The sequence below is a fragment of the Camelus dromedarius genome, chromosome 15 (genome assembly GCF_036321535.1).
Source record: "Camelus dromedarius isolate mCamDro1 chromosome 15, mCamDro1.pat, whole genome shotgun sequence".
NCBI classification, from domain to species: Eukaryota; Metazoa; Chordata; class Mammalia; order Artiodactyla; family Camelidae; genus Camelus; species Camelus dromedarius.
In genome coordinates this window covers 41,131,835-41,148,628 of record NC_087450.1, presented here as the reverse complement: position 1 = coordinate 41,148,628, position 16,794 = coordinate 41,131,835, and the positions used below count along the sequence as shown (strand labels likewise).

Genomic DNA, 16,794 nt, shown 5'->3' with positions numbered 1-16,794 from the left:
AGAGTTGGGACATCTCTTATTTTCTTTTGCTTCTAGGAAACAAAGAGCTAACCTGAGATCCATAGCCTTATCTTTTCATAGGCTACATTTGCAGATCATTGTAGCCATTGGGCTTTTGAAAAGTGTTCCTTTAAATTGCAAGTATATCTTTTATTTCTAAAACAAATGAGATTTTTTGAGATTCTTTTAGCATTTGGTTTGGGTTATGGAGGTTTTTGGGTTTTTTCTTCCAAGATAGTTTCTTTATTTGATTTAAGAGATTCCCCACGTGTTCTTTTTCTCACACTACAGTCAGCAGAGGCTTCCTGAAATATAAGTCTGATCATTTCATTCTCACTCTTCAGTAACTTTGCTGTGTCTCCAGGATTAAGTTGGAGCTCTTTAGCCTGAATGATTTACAGACCACTTGGTGTTCTGACTCCTACTTGTGTTGCTGACTGTTTTGTCTCCCTACTCTTTTATCTCTGCTTCGTCCCCATTTATACTCACTCATCCAGGTTGTGCCCAAGGTTCTAGTGGGACTAAACTACTACTTGTAAGTCTCGACTTTGCAGTGTTGTTTGACCTCAGGACCTTTGCACATACTATTGCCTGTCTAGAACTTGAACCCCTTCAGCTAATTCCTACTTATTCTTCAGAATTCTCCTTGGCAGTTGCTTCCTACAGTGAGCTTTCCCTGAAACCTGCCTCCCAGATTTGGTGATGTTCTCCCGTGTGCTCCTATAACACCCAACACTACTCTCAATCCTCCATGTGCTGGCTCAGCTCACTGGCTAAACTGTAAGCTGCTAAAGAATCAGACTTGTGTCTATATTATTTACAGCTGTCTCCCCAGCACCCAGCACAGGCCTGCCCGTAGGGAGAACTCAAATATATTTGCTGAGTGAATGACTAGTAGGAGTTCACAGAATAGTTACTGCGTTGAAGCAAATCTCCACATAGACGCTCCTGTGGACTTTACATGTGGTAAAAGAACCCTTTCCAAACCCAGCCATATGTTTTCTCTCCAAAAACAAAGTACGAGATCTCCCTCCTCCCATTTCAACTTTCTAACTTTAGGAATAGAAATAGGAGCCTTTGAGAACTTTTGTTTTTGCTCAGTAGATGCTAAGACACTGTGAACATGCTGTTATTATGTAATGCAATTTTTGAGGGCTTCTTATGTACTACATTCTTTGTAGAATTATTTTGTCATTGTCATTTAATATTTGTAACAACCTACAACGTATGAGTTGTTTTTGCCGCCTTACTGATAAGCCTTAGCAAGTGGCAGATTTGGGGATCTGAGCTCAGACCTTTCTTCTAAAGCCCACACCTCCCTCCCCAACACCTACCTCCCATCCAGGATGTTGTTAATCCCTCAAAATTTGATAGTCAATTTGTAAGTTAAAATTGTTGTGCTCACTTGAATGAGAAAAATCAGCAAAACAACTGAAAATATTCTATAACTGGGTAATACAAATAGGAAGTGATCGGCTAATTGGATAACAAAGCCTGTTTTTAATTACTCTGTTTTATCTTGGACCTGGACTATGTACGTTGTTGGCAGGTACCCTTTGAAAAATCAAGCCCACAGTGTGGTGTTGTCACACACAGACATGTAAAAAGCATGGTAGTAAACACTTGGCTCAGAGAGAGAGTGAGCAGGACGAGGCCTCACCCCAGTGAAGAAGGGGGTAAGTAACTGGGGGGACATGAAGTGTTTTGTACTGTTCACCTCTCAGTTGCAGCTCATGCAACAAGAACTTGGGCTTGGAGTGAACTGCCTTTCTGCTGGAAGGATTATTTGTGGCAGCCCTAAGGGTAGAAGGTTCTTTGGGGCTCTCTTGGTTCTGCCCCGTCGTCTTTGTTCACTGCATCAAGGACACCTTTCCAGTGGTCGAACTCCTTGTCTTTGAGAACCAGTCTCTCCAACGGTGAAATTAGAATCTGTTTTCCTCTGTGCTTCAGGTAAGAAGACTGAATTAGACTATGTCCAAGGTTGTTTGAGTTGCACTTGCAACACACGCATGTACACAAGTGCATTTTTTAAAACCTAAAGCTATTGTCTGACAGGTATTGTCGGGACAGGTGTCTGACTAGAAGTATGACCTTAAATTCTAAGCCTGCCCTTTTTTTTTTCCCCTTGGAGCAAACCTCTGGTTGCCAAGCCTAGCTCTGTCATTCCTGTAGTCCTCAAAGGCACTTGTTGTAGTGAGACCAGGTCTGGGTCTAGAGCTCATTTCTCCACCTCCATCCTTTGCCAGAAGAGCTTCCTGTAGTTGTTGGCCTGCCAATTCCCCAACCCTGTGTACTGACCAACTGAGTGAGGGCCACTCTTATCGCATGGTAGAATTTTTAATTCCTTCCGCTCATTCACAAAATCGAGGCACAAATCATAGCCAAGAAGGGCAGTTTGTTCTGATAATTCCTTCTGACTCAAGTATGAATAATTTTCCTTAAACGTTTGAACTTTCACCCAGATTCTTTATCCAAAACCCAGGGCCTTGTCTCTAACACGGTACTTCCTGGAATCCTAGTGTGCTTAGGGTAGGGTTGTCCCTCCCTCAAATGTTAAATTTCTAAAATAGCAACTTGCAGAAAAACATAGCATCATAAATGTTGCTGAGTCCCAATATGGCATATTTTTCAGTATGTTAACTTTTTTGCTTGCGTATCTCTCCAGTTCTCAGTCACCTCTCAGCAGTGGAGCATTTGGTCCAAAGGTTCATCTCTCAGTTGCGCAGAATCTCCTTTCAGGCCATCAGTTTTGCTGCTTGGTATTTTCAGTCCTTTAGGGTTTAGAGTTACTTCTTAGGTGTGATTGCTTGGATAAGAGGCCCTGTGAAGTTCACATTCTGCTGTGTGACCTCTGTTTGCTAGGACAAATTTGTTGGGAGATTCAGTCATACTCAATATTGATGTCAGCCCAGAACATGTCCCCAGGGCATTCTCCCTTTGTTCTCAAAGAGAAGAATCTTTTATGTCTCTATTTTGACTCTGAAGACCCTTAGAAAACACCAGTAGCCCTTTGTGACTTCACTGTTACTTTCATTTGAATTCATCCAACATTTATAGTATCTACCTTGTACTGGGTAATTGTATTCCAAGGAGGAGTATAAGAAAAAAGTTACCTCCAAGGAGCTTATAGTCTGACAGTGCATGTGCCTGAGCAGGATGTTTTAGTATAGTATGACAGATGCTAACATGCAAGTATGTACAGATTCAAAATTCTGTTTGGCCATTATGTTTACAGCTAAATATTTCTGTCTCTGCTATCCTTCTATAAAGCAATGGTCCACTCAGTTTGTATTTTGTATAGATTCTTTCTCTGAGATCTCTAGGGCCTCCTCCTAATGACTCTACACATTTTCCTAAAAAACTGACATTTGGTTGAAATTAGCCTTATGTGGAAAAATTTAACTTTTAACCTTGTGGTATCAGTAGTTTTTCCCTTTGACCTCACTTCCTCCAGTCCTGTTGGCGTCAGTTACATAATTGCCTGCTTAACAGTTGGCAACAGCAGTTCTTCTGTCTTTGAAGAAACTGTACACAGTTGACTAACGTGATTACTTATAGAAAAATTTAGTGTTTCTAGAAGCTGTTTCAAGTTCCCTTCCTTCTTCCCAGTAGTGAAACCTCAAGCATCTTACTTTCTAATCTGGTTTTCCAGTGGAGGGAGTTGAGAAAGAACACAAACATTAGTTTAGGGCTTACTGTGTGCCTGACAAAATGCTAGGTACGTTTCACATCTAATTCTCCCAGGTAATGTACAAGTGAAGAGCAGACTCTCGAAATTCTAGTTAACTTACTCATGGTCATGCATTTAGTAAGTAGTAGAACTACCATTTGACTTTCTGACTAAAGGCACCTACATCTGCACAGATCTTCTTACGGTTGGAGTCTAGAGAACGAATCACGCAACACAATTTTCTAGGGATGTATTAGGACTCTTCCAGTTGTAAGAGAACCAACATGTATAGCTTAGTCAAAAAATGGAATTTATTGGTTCATGCAACTGAAAATTCTAGTAGACCTGTCATTACAGCCATATCCAGGGCTGAGATGAGGTCATCTGACTTTGTCACTCTCTCCAAGAGCCAGACAGGATGGCCACAGGAAGCTCAAGTTTAGTAATCCTGGTGGAAAAGTACCATGAGTTCCATGGCTCTAACAGAAAGGTTCCACAAAGACTGAACAGCCTGAGGCATGTGCCTTCACCTCTGACAAGTCCTACCTGTACCACAGGGAATGGTTTCCCCTCAGGGAAGAAGCGTTCTGTTATCAGAAGATCAGAGAATGGATGCTGAGCAGGAAAAAGAGCAGTTGATGTCCACTATAGGGGGGGAGTTTAATGTTCTCATTCTGAAGTTGCAAGAGGTATTTTATTTGGCTTACACAGTGTTTTGAAAAAAATTAGAGTAAGCATTTTCAGGCAAATTCATCTAAAAATCTGGATTTCTTGGCTTCTCTTAAAGAATCAAACGTTGTATAAACACTGGGCCAAATTCCCACATTATTGTACTGACTGGCTGGAATTGAGGAGTGGCTCCTTCCTTTGTATGCTCCCTCACCAGCCTGCTTCATTCATTCTCAATAATTGGCACAAATCTCTGGGTATTTGAGTGTGTGACCTTTGCTCCAAGCAGTGCAGGCTTTCCTGGTAAAGTAAGGAGTCCAGCCGTAATTCATAAGGTTTTTTATAAGTCTTGGCAGACTTAATTTTATACTGAAATTTGCTATGCATTGTCATTGTTGTAGAGTTGTATTAAGAACAATAATTAGTTGTGCAGAACTGCAAAATAAAATAGGTACATGAGATATGTCTATGTGCTTGGGTAGGGAAATGGTCTTCAGGGATTGCAGGGGTTCACAATGCACCTCAGGTCCATTGCAGCCAAGTATGCTTTTGCATGTTTGGGAATGTATTTTTATCCTACTTAATAGATGTTAAGATGACAAATTTCTTGTATCATATAAGAATGTACATCTGTGTTTTCCAGTAGGGAAGTAGCAACCCATAGCCAGAAATACCAAAGCTTCTTGCTTTCTGTGAAGATTTCTGGCCACCCACATTTTGATATTGCAAAATTATATTAGAAGCCTTTGTGCTTTATTTATGTTCGCTGGGCACATTGTTTGTAGTTCTTTATTTGGTAATAAATTATATCAATTGAATGGGTAACTGAAGGAGGGAAGAGAAAACAGAACATTTTGGAGAGAATGAAGAAGACTGAGGAATGCAGTGTGACTAATTGAAGAAAGGAAATATATTGCCTGCAAACACTGCCCTTGGGAAAGATAAGTCTGTTGGCAGGACAAAGAGGTGTAAGCTCTCAAGGAGAAAGAGTTGACTTATCTAAAGAAAAATGTGGGATAGGAATTTGTGGAAAGAAGAGGCCAGTTTATACTAAGCAGGGTCACTGCGCTAGTGTTTCTCACCTTCTTTACGAGGCTGCCCTGCTCTGCCCCTCCAAACCCATCTTCCAGTGGATAAAATACCCAGAATTGATACTGTCTAGTAGTAAGTTGCATCCCATCCACTCTCTATGTTCCTCATTCTCACAGGAGTTCAGGTAGGTATGAGTTGATAGAGAAAGTATTTGAAATCATCAGTACCTTAGCATTTCCTAAGGTGATGGAGGTCTTCCTGCTTACTATTTAATCTTTCTTTTTTTATTAAAATACAGTCAGTTATAATGTATCAGTTTCTGGTGTACAGCACAATGTCCCAGTCATGCATATACATACATATATTCATTTTCATATTCTTTTTCATTAAAGGTTTAATCTTTTATTTGTATATTTTGTCTTATTTGCAAAGGTTGTAAACACAATGTTTGTGTCATATGTCTGGACTCTGGTGAGCCTTCATGGCCTATAATATAGTACAGTTAGAAGTAGAATAAATATTTGTAGACTGGTTTTTGATCATGTAGGTGCTTTAGGGATGTGATTTGATTTTTTGAGTCTTGGGTGCTATTTTTAGTGTAGGGTACTTGTGGAGTAGTGTTCCCCTTATAAACTTTTTTATTTCTATAAGTTTGGTAGTAATTTCTCTTCTTTCAGTTCTGATTCTAGTAATTTAAATCTAACCAACTTTTGGGTTGTTTATTTTCTCTTTTGTTTTTCTATTCCCTATTTTATTTGTTTACACCCTAACTTTTATTATTTTGTTCTTTCTGCAGCTTTGAATTTAGTTTACTCTTCTTTTTCTAGTTTCTTATAGTGGAAGATCAGATGATTAATTTGAGATCTTTTTTTCTTTTTCCATATAGGCATTTATAATGATAAATTTCCCCTTAAGCACTGCTTTCACTGCATCCCATAAGTTTTGGCCTATTATATATTTGTTTTCATTTATCTCAAAGTATTTTTAATTTTCCTGTGATTTCTTTTTTGATGTATTGATTATTTAGCAGTGTGTTGTTTAATTTCCATATATTTGTGAATTCCCCAAATTTCTTTCTGTTAGTGATTTCTAATTTTGTCCCATTGTAGTTGGAGAATATATTTTGTGTGATTTTAACACTTTGAAATTTATTGAGGTTTTATGGCCTAACATATAGTATATCCTGGAGAATGTTCTGTGTGCACTTGTGAAGAATGTGTATTCATTCCACTGTTGCTGGACAGAATGTTCTTTAAATGTCTGTTGGGTCTAGTTGGTTTATAGTATTGCACAAGTCTTCTATGTCTGTCTTCCGTGTAGTTGTTCTTTTCAGTATTGAAAGTTGGATATTGACGTCTCCAAGTATTACTGTTGAATTGTGTATTTCTTCCTTCAGATCTGTCAGTTTTTGCTTCATGTAATTTGGGGCTCTGTTGTTAGGTGAATAAACACTAATAACTATTATATCTTCTTGATGAAGTGAATGTTTATCATTAAAATATGCCTTCCTTTGTTCTATTAACAATTTTGTCTTAAGGTGTATTTTCTCTGACATTTGTATAGCCACTCTAGCTCTCTTTTGGTTACTGTTACATGATGTGTCTTCTTCGTTTTTTAAAAAAATGTTCATCCTATTTTTGTATCTGAATCTCAAGTATGTCTCTTATAGACAGCATTTAGTTGAATCATTAAAAAAAACTTTTCTGCCAATCTCTGCCTTTGATTAAAGTATTTAATGTAGGATGTATATTGGCCATTTTGTTATTTGTTTTCTGTATGTCTTATGTTTTTTTTATTTCCCCATTACTGCCTTCTTTTTGGCTAAATGGGTATTTTCTAATGTACCATGTTAACTCCCTTGGCATTTCTTTTACTTTTTTTTTTTTTTTTTTTTTTTTGAGTTACTTTCTTAGTCCTTGTGCTAGGGATTATTTAAAATAGCAGATTTTAAGTGTCTGTAAAATCCATCACCTGGGCATCCTCAGGGACGGTTTCTATTCATTGCTTTTTTTAAAATCATGTAAGAGCCATACTTTCTTGTTTCTTTGTGCAGTCTCAGGTTGGTTAACTTAATGGTCAGCTAATGATTGGACAGAAAATTCCTTAATGCCTAAATCAGCAAGTTTCCTAGTCTTTGTTGGTAGGCTCTGGGTGTGTGTATGTTGGGACATGCTTTCAACACTCAGCCAGGCAGTTGACAACTCTTAACATTCACTAACTGCTTGGGCAAAGCCTCAAGGTCAGCCTGAGGTGAGAGTATAGGGCCTTCTCAAGTCTTTCCTGAACATGTGCACAGCCCTACACACGCATGGACTTCTAGATTCCCACCAATATGTTGGAGTTTTTCAAAGCCCTTAGTTATATATCTCATTCCCTTATTTTGTTTTGAAGCGTTTTGATTAGCCTATTGTTTGCCCCAGCTGTTATTTACCACCTCAGGCAGCTGCAAAATTAATCAATTATCTCTAATTGTTTTTGACAAAGGCTTTTCACTGGACAAGTTCAGAGTTGGGTTAAATAAAGACAGCTTTACAAGTGGGCTCTTCCAGGGACCCACCAGACCATTTTCTGGGAACAGAGGAGGAGCTCCAAACATATTTTCCCTCTGGTGCCTGCTTGACTGCTAATTTTCACCATGATAACATGCTGTTGGTTTTCAAGGCTGCTGCAGTGTTGAAAAGAGGGAATAGGAATGGTATATGTTAAAATGACACAAAGCTTGCTGTTTTTTTAACCAAGATTTTATCATTTTCTTGAATAAACACTCCCTATATTATTTCAAACCTTTGATTAATTTCCAGAGTTCTGAAAAAGTTTATTCTAACGCTTGTTGCAAGTTTTCTTGTTGCTTTTATGGTGCAGGGAATTTTAAAGGTCCTTATACCACCCTGTTGGCTAATGTCCCTCTATAGAAATAGGAAAAGTATTGAACCTGAAATCAGGGTCCTGTTTTTCAACTTAGTGTCTTTTGGTTTTGGGCTGACCAGTTGATCAAGGAATCTAAATTTGTATTTATTTGTCTTAAAATGAGCATATTAGTATCTACCTCTCAGAATTATTATAGAGATTAAATGAGATAATGCACTTAACAATGTGCTGGATAAAAATTAATCTGTAAATCACTATCAGATGATAGGACACACAAGGAGATTAAAAGGCAAAAATGAAAAAATTGCATCATGCAGGTTTTGTTTATGAAAGCAGAGCCACTTTGAATATTTTGGGGAATAAGAGGTTTGCCAAAGGCATTCAATCTTATACAGATGTGGGTAGAGTTAGGGAATGAAGATGTGGAAGAGGAAGTAAGGAGATCAGGGAAAGAATCATGTACCGATCCACTTGAAGCTTTGGCTCAAGTGGATAAGTCAGAACTTACTTAAAGGAATCTGAGGAGCCAAGTACTTCCAGCCTTTGAAATGGGAGGATAAAGAAGGAACTTGAGGAGAGGTCTGTGGAAAGCTCTTGTATCTATGTAGCTGCCAGCTCTGTGGGTCCACAGTCAAGTGTCTGATGGTGAGCCTGGGGTTGCTATTGGTTGGCAGGGCCAGCAAGTGGAAAGGCGAGCCGGGTGCATAGAGCAAGGACATCTCTGCATCCGTTTGATGCCATGTTCAACCGTGATAGCCTTCCAAGAGTAAAGAATGTTTGTTGCTTTACTTCTGCCTTTCAAATCCTTAGCGAGTTTCCCTTCTGACCAACTCTAACATGAAATCAGAAGGGAAAGGGATTTTAGGAAACATGGTTCCCAGCTTAAGCAAGTTAGTGTGGCATAATCCATAATACGACTGTGCAGTGGTTTAGCCCTTTTACTTGAGGGTTTACTTATTTGGGAAGTGTCAAACTACTGTTAAGTCCAGAGTATTTCATAGGTCGTGTTACATAGGTAAGAAGAGTTTCTGATTTGGGGGAAACTTACAGTTTCTTCAAAAAATGGTTTGATATCGAAGCATTCTTAGGACATAGAAGGACAAAAATAATTAGAAATATATAAGCATTTATTTTGCATATCTTGTTTTATTTATTAAATGAGTTCCTTAGAGGTACTATGGCAAATGAATTTTTGTAAATTGAACATTTTTCTAATAACAAGTTACAGTGTCAAGAGTATATCATCTCCAGTTGGTTTCTGATTGACATCGGCACACGATTTTTTGTTTTAGTTTCTTGAGTTTTATTATCATGATGCCATCAAGACTGGTGCAGTCTAATGGGATGGTGAGATAATCAAGGTCCTTGCAGACTAAATTATACCATAAAGTCCATGTACTTCTGAGGCAAGATAGGGAAAGTGAACTTCTCTCTGTGCTTGTGAAAGCCCACTGCATCTGATGTCTGGTGACTGGGTACGGAAAAACATACTTGCTGCATCAGTACCTGCATAGCAGAGGTCTGGGGCTGTGATGATTTAGTCCAGTAAAGAGATCGTGTCTGGAACAGTAGCTGTAATTGGAGCACCATTACATTGAGTTTACATAATCTATGACATTTTCCAGGCCCCGTCTGTGTCCTGCTCTATTTAAATGGGTAGGTTAAACTGCCCATGCACACACACACAAACACGCAAACAAACACAAACACACACTTTGCGGTATCTCTCAACTTTTTGACAGTGGCACACATGTCTGTGGTTTACACAGATAAGCAGTGTTGCTTAGGGTTTTCTCTTTTAATGAGGATAAATAGCTTCAGAGGCTTTCACTTGGCCCTTCCGAAGTAGCACTCCCTGAGGGCTCTGCTTTTGCTGCATATGTATCACCCACCTCTGTATTCACAGATAGGTTGCAAATGATAAACTAACAAGAGACTTTTCTTCCAAGTTGTTGCATTCTTTCTTCCACGTTAACACCAAGAAATTTCTAGCATCTCAGCTTTAGTTTTGGCCATGTTTGAGTCCAGGTTTTAGTCAAACAGTTGAGCGGATAGTTTAAAACCATCCCCAGCTGCTTGAGTTAGTACTGTGAATCAAAATTTTCTGATAAGTATCTAAATTCAGCTGATTTAAAATTATGATCCTCTTTGTCTATGGCCTTAGAATCTATTTTAACACATGGTCCCAAGGTCTCTAGAAAGCAACAATATCTTGCAGTTCTTTATGTGTGTAAAATCTATTTATATCACTAGAGGCAGTGAAGGGTGGAAGGGTCAAGTATGAGAATTGGAATTTTCTTGCAAGGTAACTCCCTGAGATGCAGTCTTCACTGTGTCCTTAAGCAAGGTGGCACTAGTCTCTACTGACATAGGAAACTCAGTAAAGTTTTGGGACTTTCTGTAGTCTGAATCATCCAAGTGTTAAATTCTTGGGTTTTGCTCTTTTATAATCAATGCCCTCTTCTCTGGGCCATGGTGAAGTAACTGGTACTATAGCAATCCTCTTGCTTTAAACAACCATTGTGGTTGTTACTGGTATGTAACAAACCACATCAAAATTTGATGGCTTAAAACAACAGCAATAATTTGTTTATCGCTCTTTGTTTCTGTGGAACAGATATTTGGGAAGGCCACTTACAACGTGAGAAGGGTGAGGTGATAGCAATGTTAACTCTGAATGAACTTAGAGAAATTGAAGATGCACAGCCCTAGAGCAATCATGAAAATTTACTAAAACAGTATACAGCTGAAAGGCAATAGAGGAAATAAAATGAATGACTAAAGCATGTTTGATTAACACAATCAAATGCCCTAACTTTCACACAGAACTAGTAAAACTGAATTTATCCTATATCGTAATTCAGCAGTCCTGCAAGGGCTGTCTCTGTATCTGATTTTTGGCTGCACCAGCTTCGCAGCTACAAGGAAAAAGAAAATGTTTTAGACACTTACAGAAATTCACTAGTTCTCTCACCTCGAGGATTTAAAGCACTAAGTGTCTTGTGGGTGTGTGTGGGTGTAGGTGTGTGTACGTACGTGTGCTGCCTAGTGAACTAAAAGCAGCTGACCTACCTCACAGTCTTGTGTTCTCTCACAGTGTCCTGTCACTCAGAGCACAAAAGCCTTACATTAGATAGGTGCTTCATTCCAAGGTACTGCAGGTGGTCATTTAAGAGCTTCTTTTATCACTGGATACCGTGGACAATTGGTGTTAAACCCTCTTGTGATCATTGTATCCTCATTGTCTTCAGATCCAACCAGATGAGATAACCAATCACAAATTTTCATTTTTTTGCAGGAGTGTACTGCCTGCAGTCACTTCTGTGCCCAGTTACTATAATGGTCATTATTTAATTGCAGACCACAGAATCCACTTTAGCAGTTTAAAGCAGAAATGGGAGAAGGTGGGTACCAAGTTTCAGTGCTGTGCTGACAAGAGAATGTCTTCAACTAAACTGTAAGGTCATTTCATTAAAAATCCTCCTGTGGCTACAGTCTGTTACACACAATTTGATTGAATATATATACATATATATGTAAAAATAAATACATTTAGTATAAAATATATTGAAATATCTTTATTGAAAAATAATATATTGAATACAGAATTATATGAGATACATTAATGGCTATTGTATTTTCTGTGAATAAAGGAATTACATAGGTTATATTTGAAAAATTCATGTTTATTTTGGCTATTTAGGACTTGGAACTGTTTTCCCTTAGAATCCTTTTTATAAATCCTGGTTTCATTTTCAGACTAGGCCTAAAAGACCTACGTAACACATACCATATCAGAAATGCAAATGAGCCAGCATCTGAAGACACTTTTTAGAAGCACAGCCTTTAAAAGATTTAAAAGAAATTTAAAAGATTTCTCAAAAATTATAATTATATGTCAAGTCTAAAGAAAATCAAATATACAGACTTTAAGATTGTGAGCTACATAAGTTACGGAGTCTAGGTCTAAACATCTTAGCTATCGAAGGATGGCTTCCTGGATGTCGACATCAACTGTGGCCGTGACTTTCTTGGCATCTTTGGTGACCCTGCTGCTGTTATGTGAAGATGTATGTGTGTAAGGAACACCATGCTGCTTGTTCTCTGTTGAAGTTGATCAGAAGTGCGGGTTGGGGGGAGTGGACATGGGTCGGGAGAAGTGGGGTAGTACTTGTGACAAGTACAGAATTAGCTTGGGTGACAAGGTGAATCCGAATTGTAGATACATGAGAAGAATACCCAAGCCGTGTGTTGAGGATGGGCTTAACTTCCAAAGTGAATGGACTGTCTGGAGGCAGATAGGTCTCATGTTGGCAGGTTTTATCTGTGAGGTGAAATGTAGTTCAGATAAGAGGTGGGGGTTTAGCAATATCTAGTAAATTGTATCCTCTTCCTTCTTTTATAAATTTTTCAGCAATCATAGACTCCCCAAGCATCCCATTTTTAGAAAGGGAAGACATACTTTTCATTCCCACTGGGTGGAGATGAATTAGATGTTTGCTCTTACAAATGGTCCCAGTTGTGACAACTGGAGTGGGACTCAGGGAAACTGGGAGTGGAGTCCGCCAGATATCATGCAGTCAGCTTCTCCTCAGTGCCTCTCCTTGAAGATTCCAGAGGCCAGCAAAGCGCATTCACCTCTTACTTCTTGTTCCTCTGTTACCTGTACCGTATTTATCCTCTGTTGTTCCTCTCTTTTTCAACCTGTGTCCTCGATGCATGAAAGGAGGAGGGCATCTCAAACTTTGAAAATAAAATTTTGGATCGTGTGGGATAGAAGACATCTGTGTGCTACAGAGTAGCCATTTGTTACTATTCAGCAGTTTAGTTATTTCTGTTGTTGTTTTTAGGCAGAAGAAATCCTTTGGAAAGAGCTGGAGAAAAAAGAAACGCCAAGTCTGTACTGCCTGCTGGGAGACGTCCTTCGAGACCACTCTTACTATGACCGGGCCTGGGAGTTGTCTCGGCACCGCAGTGCCCGCGCCCAGCGCTCCAAAGGCCTCCTCCATCTGCGAAGCAAGGAGTTTAAAGAGTGCGTGGAGTGCTTCGAACGCTCAGTGAAGATCAATCCTATGCAGGTTGGACAATTCGCAAAGCCCCATCTGCTCTCAGCACTTCTGTTTTTCTGGGATTTCGATTCTTACTGAATGCATACCCATTTTCTGTCCTCATGACTTGTGAGCTCGTCTCCGAGCTGAGACCCTAGTCTCTGATACATTTCTTGCTTGTCACTGAGAGTAGACAGGCTGGTTTTCTCTTAGTCGCTTTCTTTTGTGCTTCTGTTAGTCATTTTTCTATTTCATTTTGTTATTTCAATTAACTGTCCTTAACGCAAATACAGCTATTAAAATTAGGTCCCAGTTTGAGTAGATGTGCTAGGAAGGAAATGAATGAGAGTCAAAATTACAGACAGTATGGGGCTCTGCAAGTAATTGCTGAAGTCAATACTGAAAGAAAAACTTCTATATAAATAGGGTAATATATAGAATGGTAGTTGATCATTTTAAGGAAGAAAAGTCTGTATTTACATATGCACAAATATTTTTAAATATTTAAAAAATTTTTAAAGGTTTGAAAAGATAATACAAAAGGAAACTGCATCTTTAAAATAAGTAACTAACAAGCTAAATCCACAGGAGTGGACCTAATTTTGAGGGGAAAGAGATCAGCTTACTTTGTATTTAATGATATGCAGTTAGTAAAATGATTTTATTCCCAGAAATGGTCATTTTTTTAAACCAAACTTTCTCTATAACTGCTTTCCTAATCACCAAAGTCACACATAACTGTCAACCATGCTCCTGGCAAACATACACCCTGACTTGGTGTAACTCTATGTATAATACTGATTTATAATCAGCTACTAATGTTTACTGAGCACTTACTATGAGCCAGGTACCTCATTGAGCACTTTGCGGGTATTTGAACCCAGACAGTCTGACTCCAGAACCTGCACTCTGTTTTTTTAATGTGGTGAAAATTGCTTAACATAAAATTTTTCATCCTAGCCATTTCTCACTGTGTAGTTCAGTAGTGTTAAGTACCTTCACTTTGTTGTGTAGCCATTGCCACCCCCATCTCAACAGCTTTTTGCATCCTGCAAAACTGAAACCCTGTGCCCATTAAACAACAGCTCCCTGTTCTCCACCCCCAAGTCTAGTCCCCGACAACCACTCTGCTTTCTGCCTCTGAATTTGGCTACTCTAAGTACCTCCTATGGGTGGAATCATCCACTACTTGTCCTTTTGTGACTGACATATTTCACTTCGTGTAACGTCCTCAGGTTCATCCATGTTGTATCATATGTCAGAATTTTCTTTCTTTTAAGGCTGAATAATATTCCAATGTGTGCATATACCAGTGTGTTTATCCATTTGTGGCTGGACACTGGGTGAGAAGTGAGAAGTGCTGTGGTGAACAAGGGTGTACAGAAATGGTTGTTTTTGAACTGGGTAGTCTTGGGGCATATTTTTACATTGAAATAAAATCAGAAGTACTTTTTTTTATGATAGATGGAGCTAGTTGCTTAATTTCCTCACTCTGTGTAGTAAATACGATGAGAACCTTCCAAATCAGCTGGCCGGTGAGATGCCTGGAGAAGAGAGGAGGACAGGTGGGAGTACGGAAAATCAGCAGACGCTAACAGTTGCATTTGGCAGCAAGGATGCTTAACATAGACTTAGAGTTGGTTTTTGTTGACAGCTTGCTCTAACTCATGGGTCCTCAACTGGGGACGATTTTGTCCCTGTGTCGTTTGGCAATGGTGGGGAGGTGAAGGGGTGTACTACTGACATCTAGTGGATGGAGGCCAGGGATGCTGCTAAACATCTCATGATGCACAGCACAGCCCTGCACCGTAAAGAATTATCTGGGCTGAAGTGTCGATAGTGCCAAGGCTGAGAAGCCCTGTACTAACTTTATTATCACTAGACTTTTTTGGTAGAAAATAGAACTCAGTTTTGTACTATGAAAATTATACTTTTATGGAAAGCTGTATCATATCCTTGCTTATCTTAGTAGCCTCTGCTTAAAGTTCACCCAACCACCGCAGCCCTAAGGAGTGGGGAAAATAAATTCCCTTGGTCAGCCTCCGTGGTCTAAGTTAAACCAGAGCCGGCTGTCTCACAGATGTGAGTAGTTTTCTCCAGAACACAGTCTCTTCTTAATGTCCAGCCTTAACGTTTTCCTTGTGCCTCACTGGCTACTCCTTCTCAGTCTTTTTGCTGGTTCCCAGGGGTTATTCCTTGGCCTTTAACTCTGTCTACACTTACTCCCTTGATTTCATCTAGTCCCCTAGCTTCAAGTACTGTCTACATGCTGACAACTCCCAAGAGTTTATTTTCAGTCCTGTCTGCTCCCCTGAACTCTAGACTACTGCAGCTCACTGCTTCCTCACTTTCCCCATTTGTTATTCAAACTTAACGTTCTAGTATCTGACACACTGTTCTCCCCCTCCTAAGAGCTTTTGCCCCCAAGGTCATCCTCATCCCTGTAAGTGGCGGCCCATCTGGCCTTGGAGTCATCCTTGATTCCTCTTTGCCTCATACCCCACATTGAATCCGTCAGCAAACCCTACATCTGCCTTCAAAATATATCCAGAAGCAGACAGCTGCTTACCACCTGCCACCATTCTGGTCACACCCCCATCATCTCTCACCTAGTTCGTATATTACCTCCTTACTGGTCTTCCTGCCTCTATCCTTCTTACCATCTGCCTGGTCTCAGTGAACATCTAGATTGATCGTTTCGAATGCCAGTCAGGTGTGTCACTCTGGCTCACTGCCAGCACCCCTTCCTGGCTCCCAGGGCTCCCTCAAGCCCAGCTCCTGTGCTTCTTTACCATCCTCCTCCCACCTTCCCCCTCACTCACCCCACATGAGCCTCCTTGTTCTTCCCTGACCATCCTGGCACGTTTCTGCCTCAGGGTTTTAGTACTTGCTGTTCCTCTGCCTGGAATGTTCTTCTTCCAAATACCTGCCTGACTCGCTCCATTACCTCATTCGTGTCTGTGCCCAAATGTCGCTGTCGAGGCCTTCGTGTTCATTCTATTTAATGATCACTTTCCACCCCTACCTCACACTCCTTGTTTGTTTTCCTCCATAGCACTTACGCCTTCTATTATTATATATAGCTAACTTTGAAAAAATCTGTCTCTCCTCCACTAGGAGGAGAAGGCAGAAGTTTTTATCTGTGTGGTTCATCTACATTTTTCTAGTGCCTGTAACAGTCCCTAGCACATATTGGGTCTTTAATAAATAATTGTTGAATGAGTGAACGCATATCTTCAACCAGTTATTCAGTCAAGTATGTATTAATTGTCTGCTGTGCACATCGCGCTAAACCAGAGGAGGAAGCAATAGCAGCAGGTTGCCGGGTGGCCTGGCTTGTACCCACTGCTACAGTCTAGTGAAACGGGCAGAGACCACACTGCCAACAGTGTGAAGCATCAAAGAAATACCCAGCGAGTGATTTGTAACTCACTCGTTTTACAGAGGCCAAGGAGACCATTTTTGCCTTTGGTAGACAATGAAGAGAGGATGGTGAATTTGGCTTTG

General features: G+C 39.8%; 1 protein-coding gene across 2 annotated transcripts in view; it reads left to right on the top strand.

The window, feature by feature from the left end:
- TTC27 (tetratricopeptide repeat domain 27) overlaps positions 1–16,794 on the top strand; it is a 143,992-nt gene that overhangs the window by 77,411 nt on the left and 49,787 nt on the right. For both annotated transcript variants that reach the window (XM_010987780.3, XM_064494607.1), the window contains exon 13: positions 13,090–13,317. In XM_010987780.3, coding sequence (XP_010986082.2) covers positions 13,090–13,317 — 228 coding nt within the window. The remainder of the gene's footprint in view (positions 1–13,089; positions 13,318–16,794) is intronic.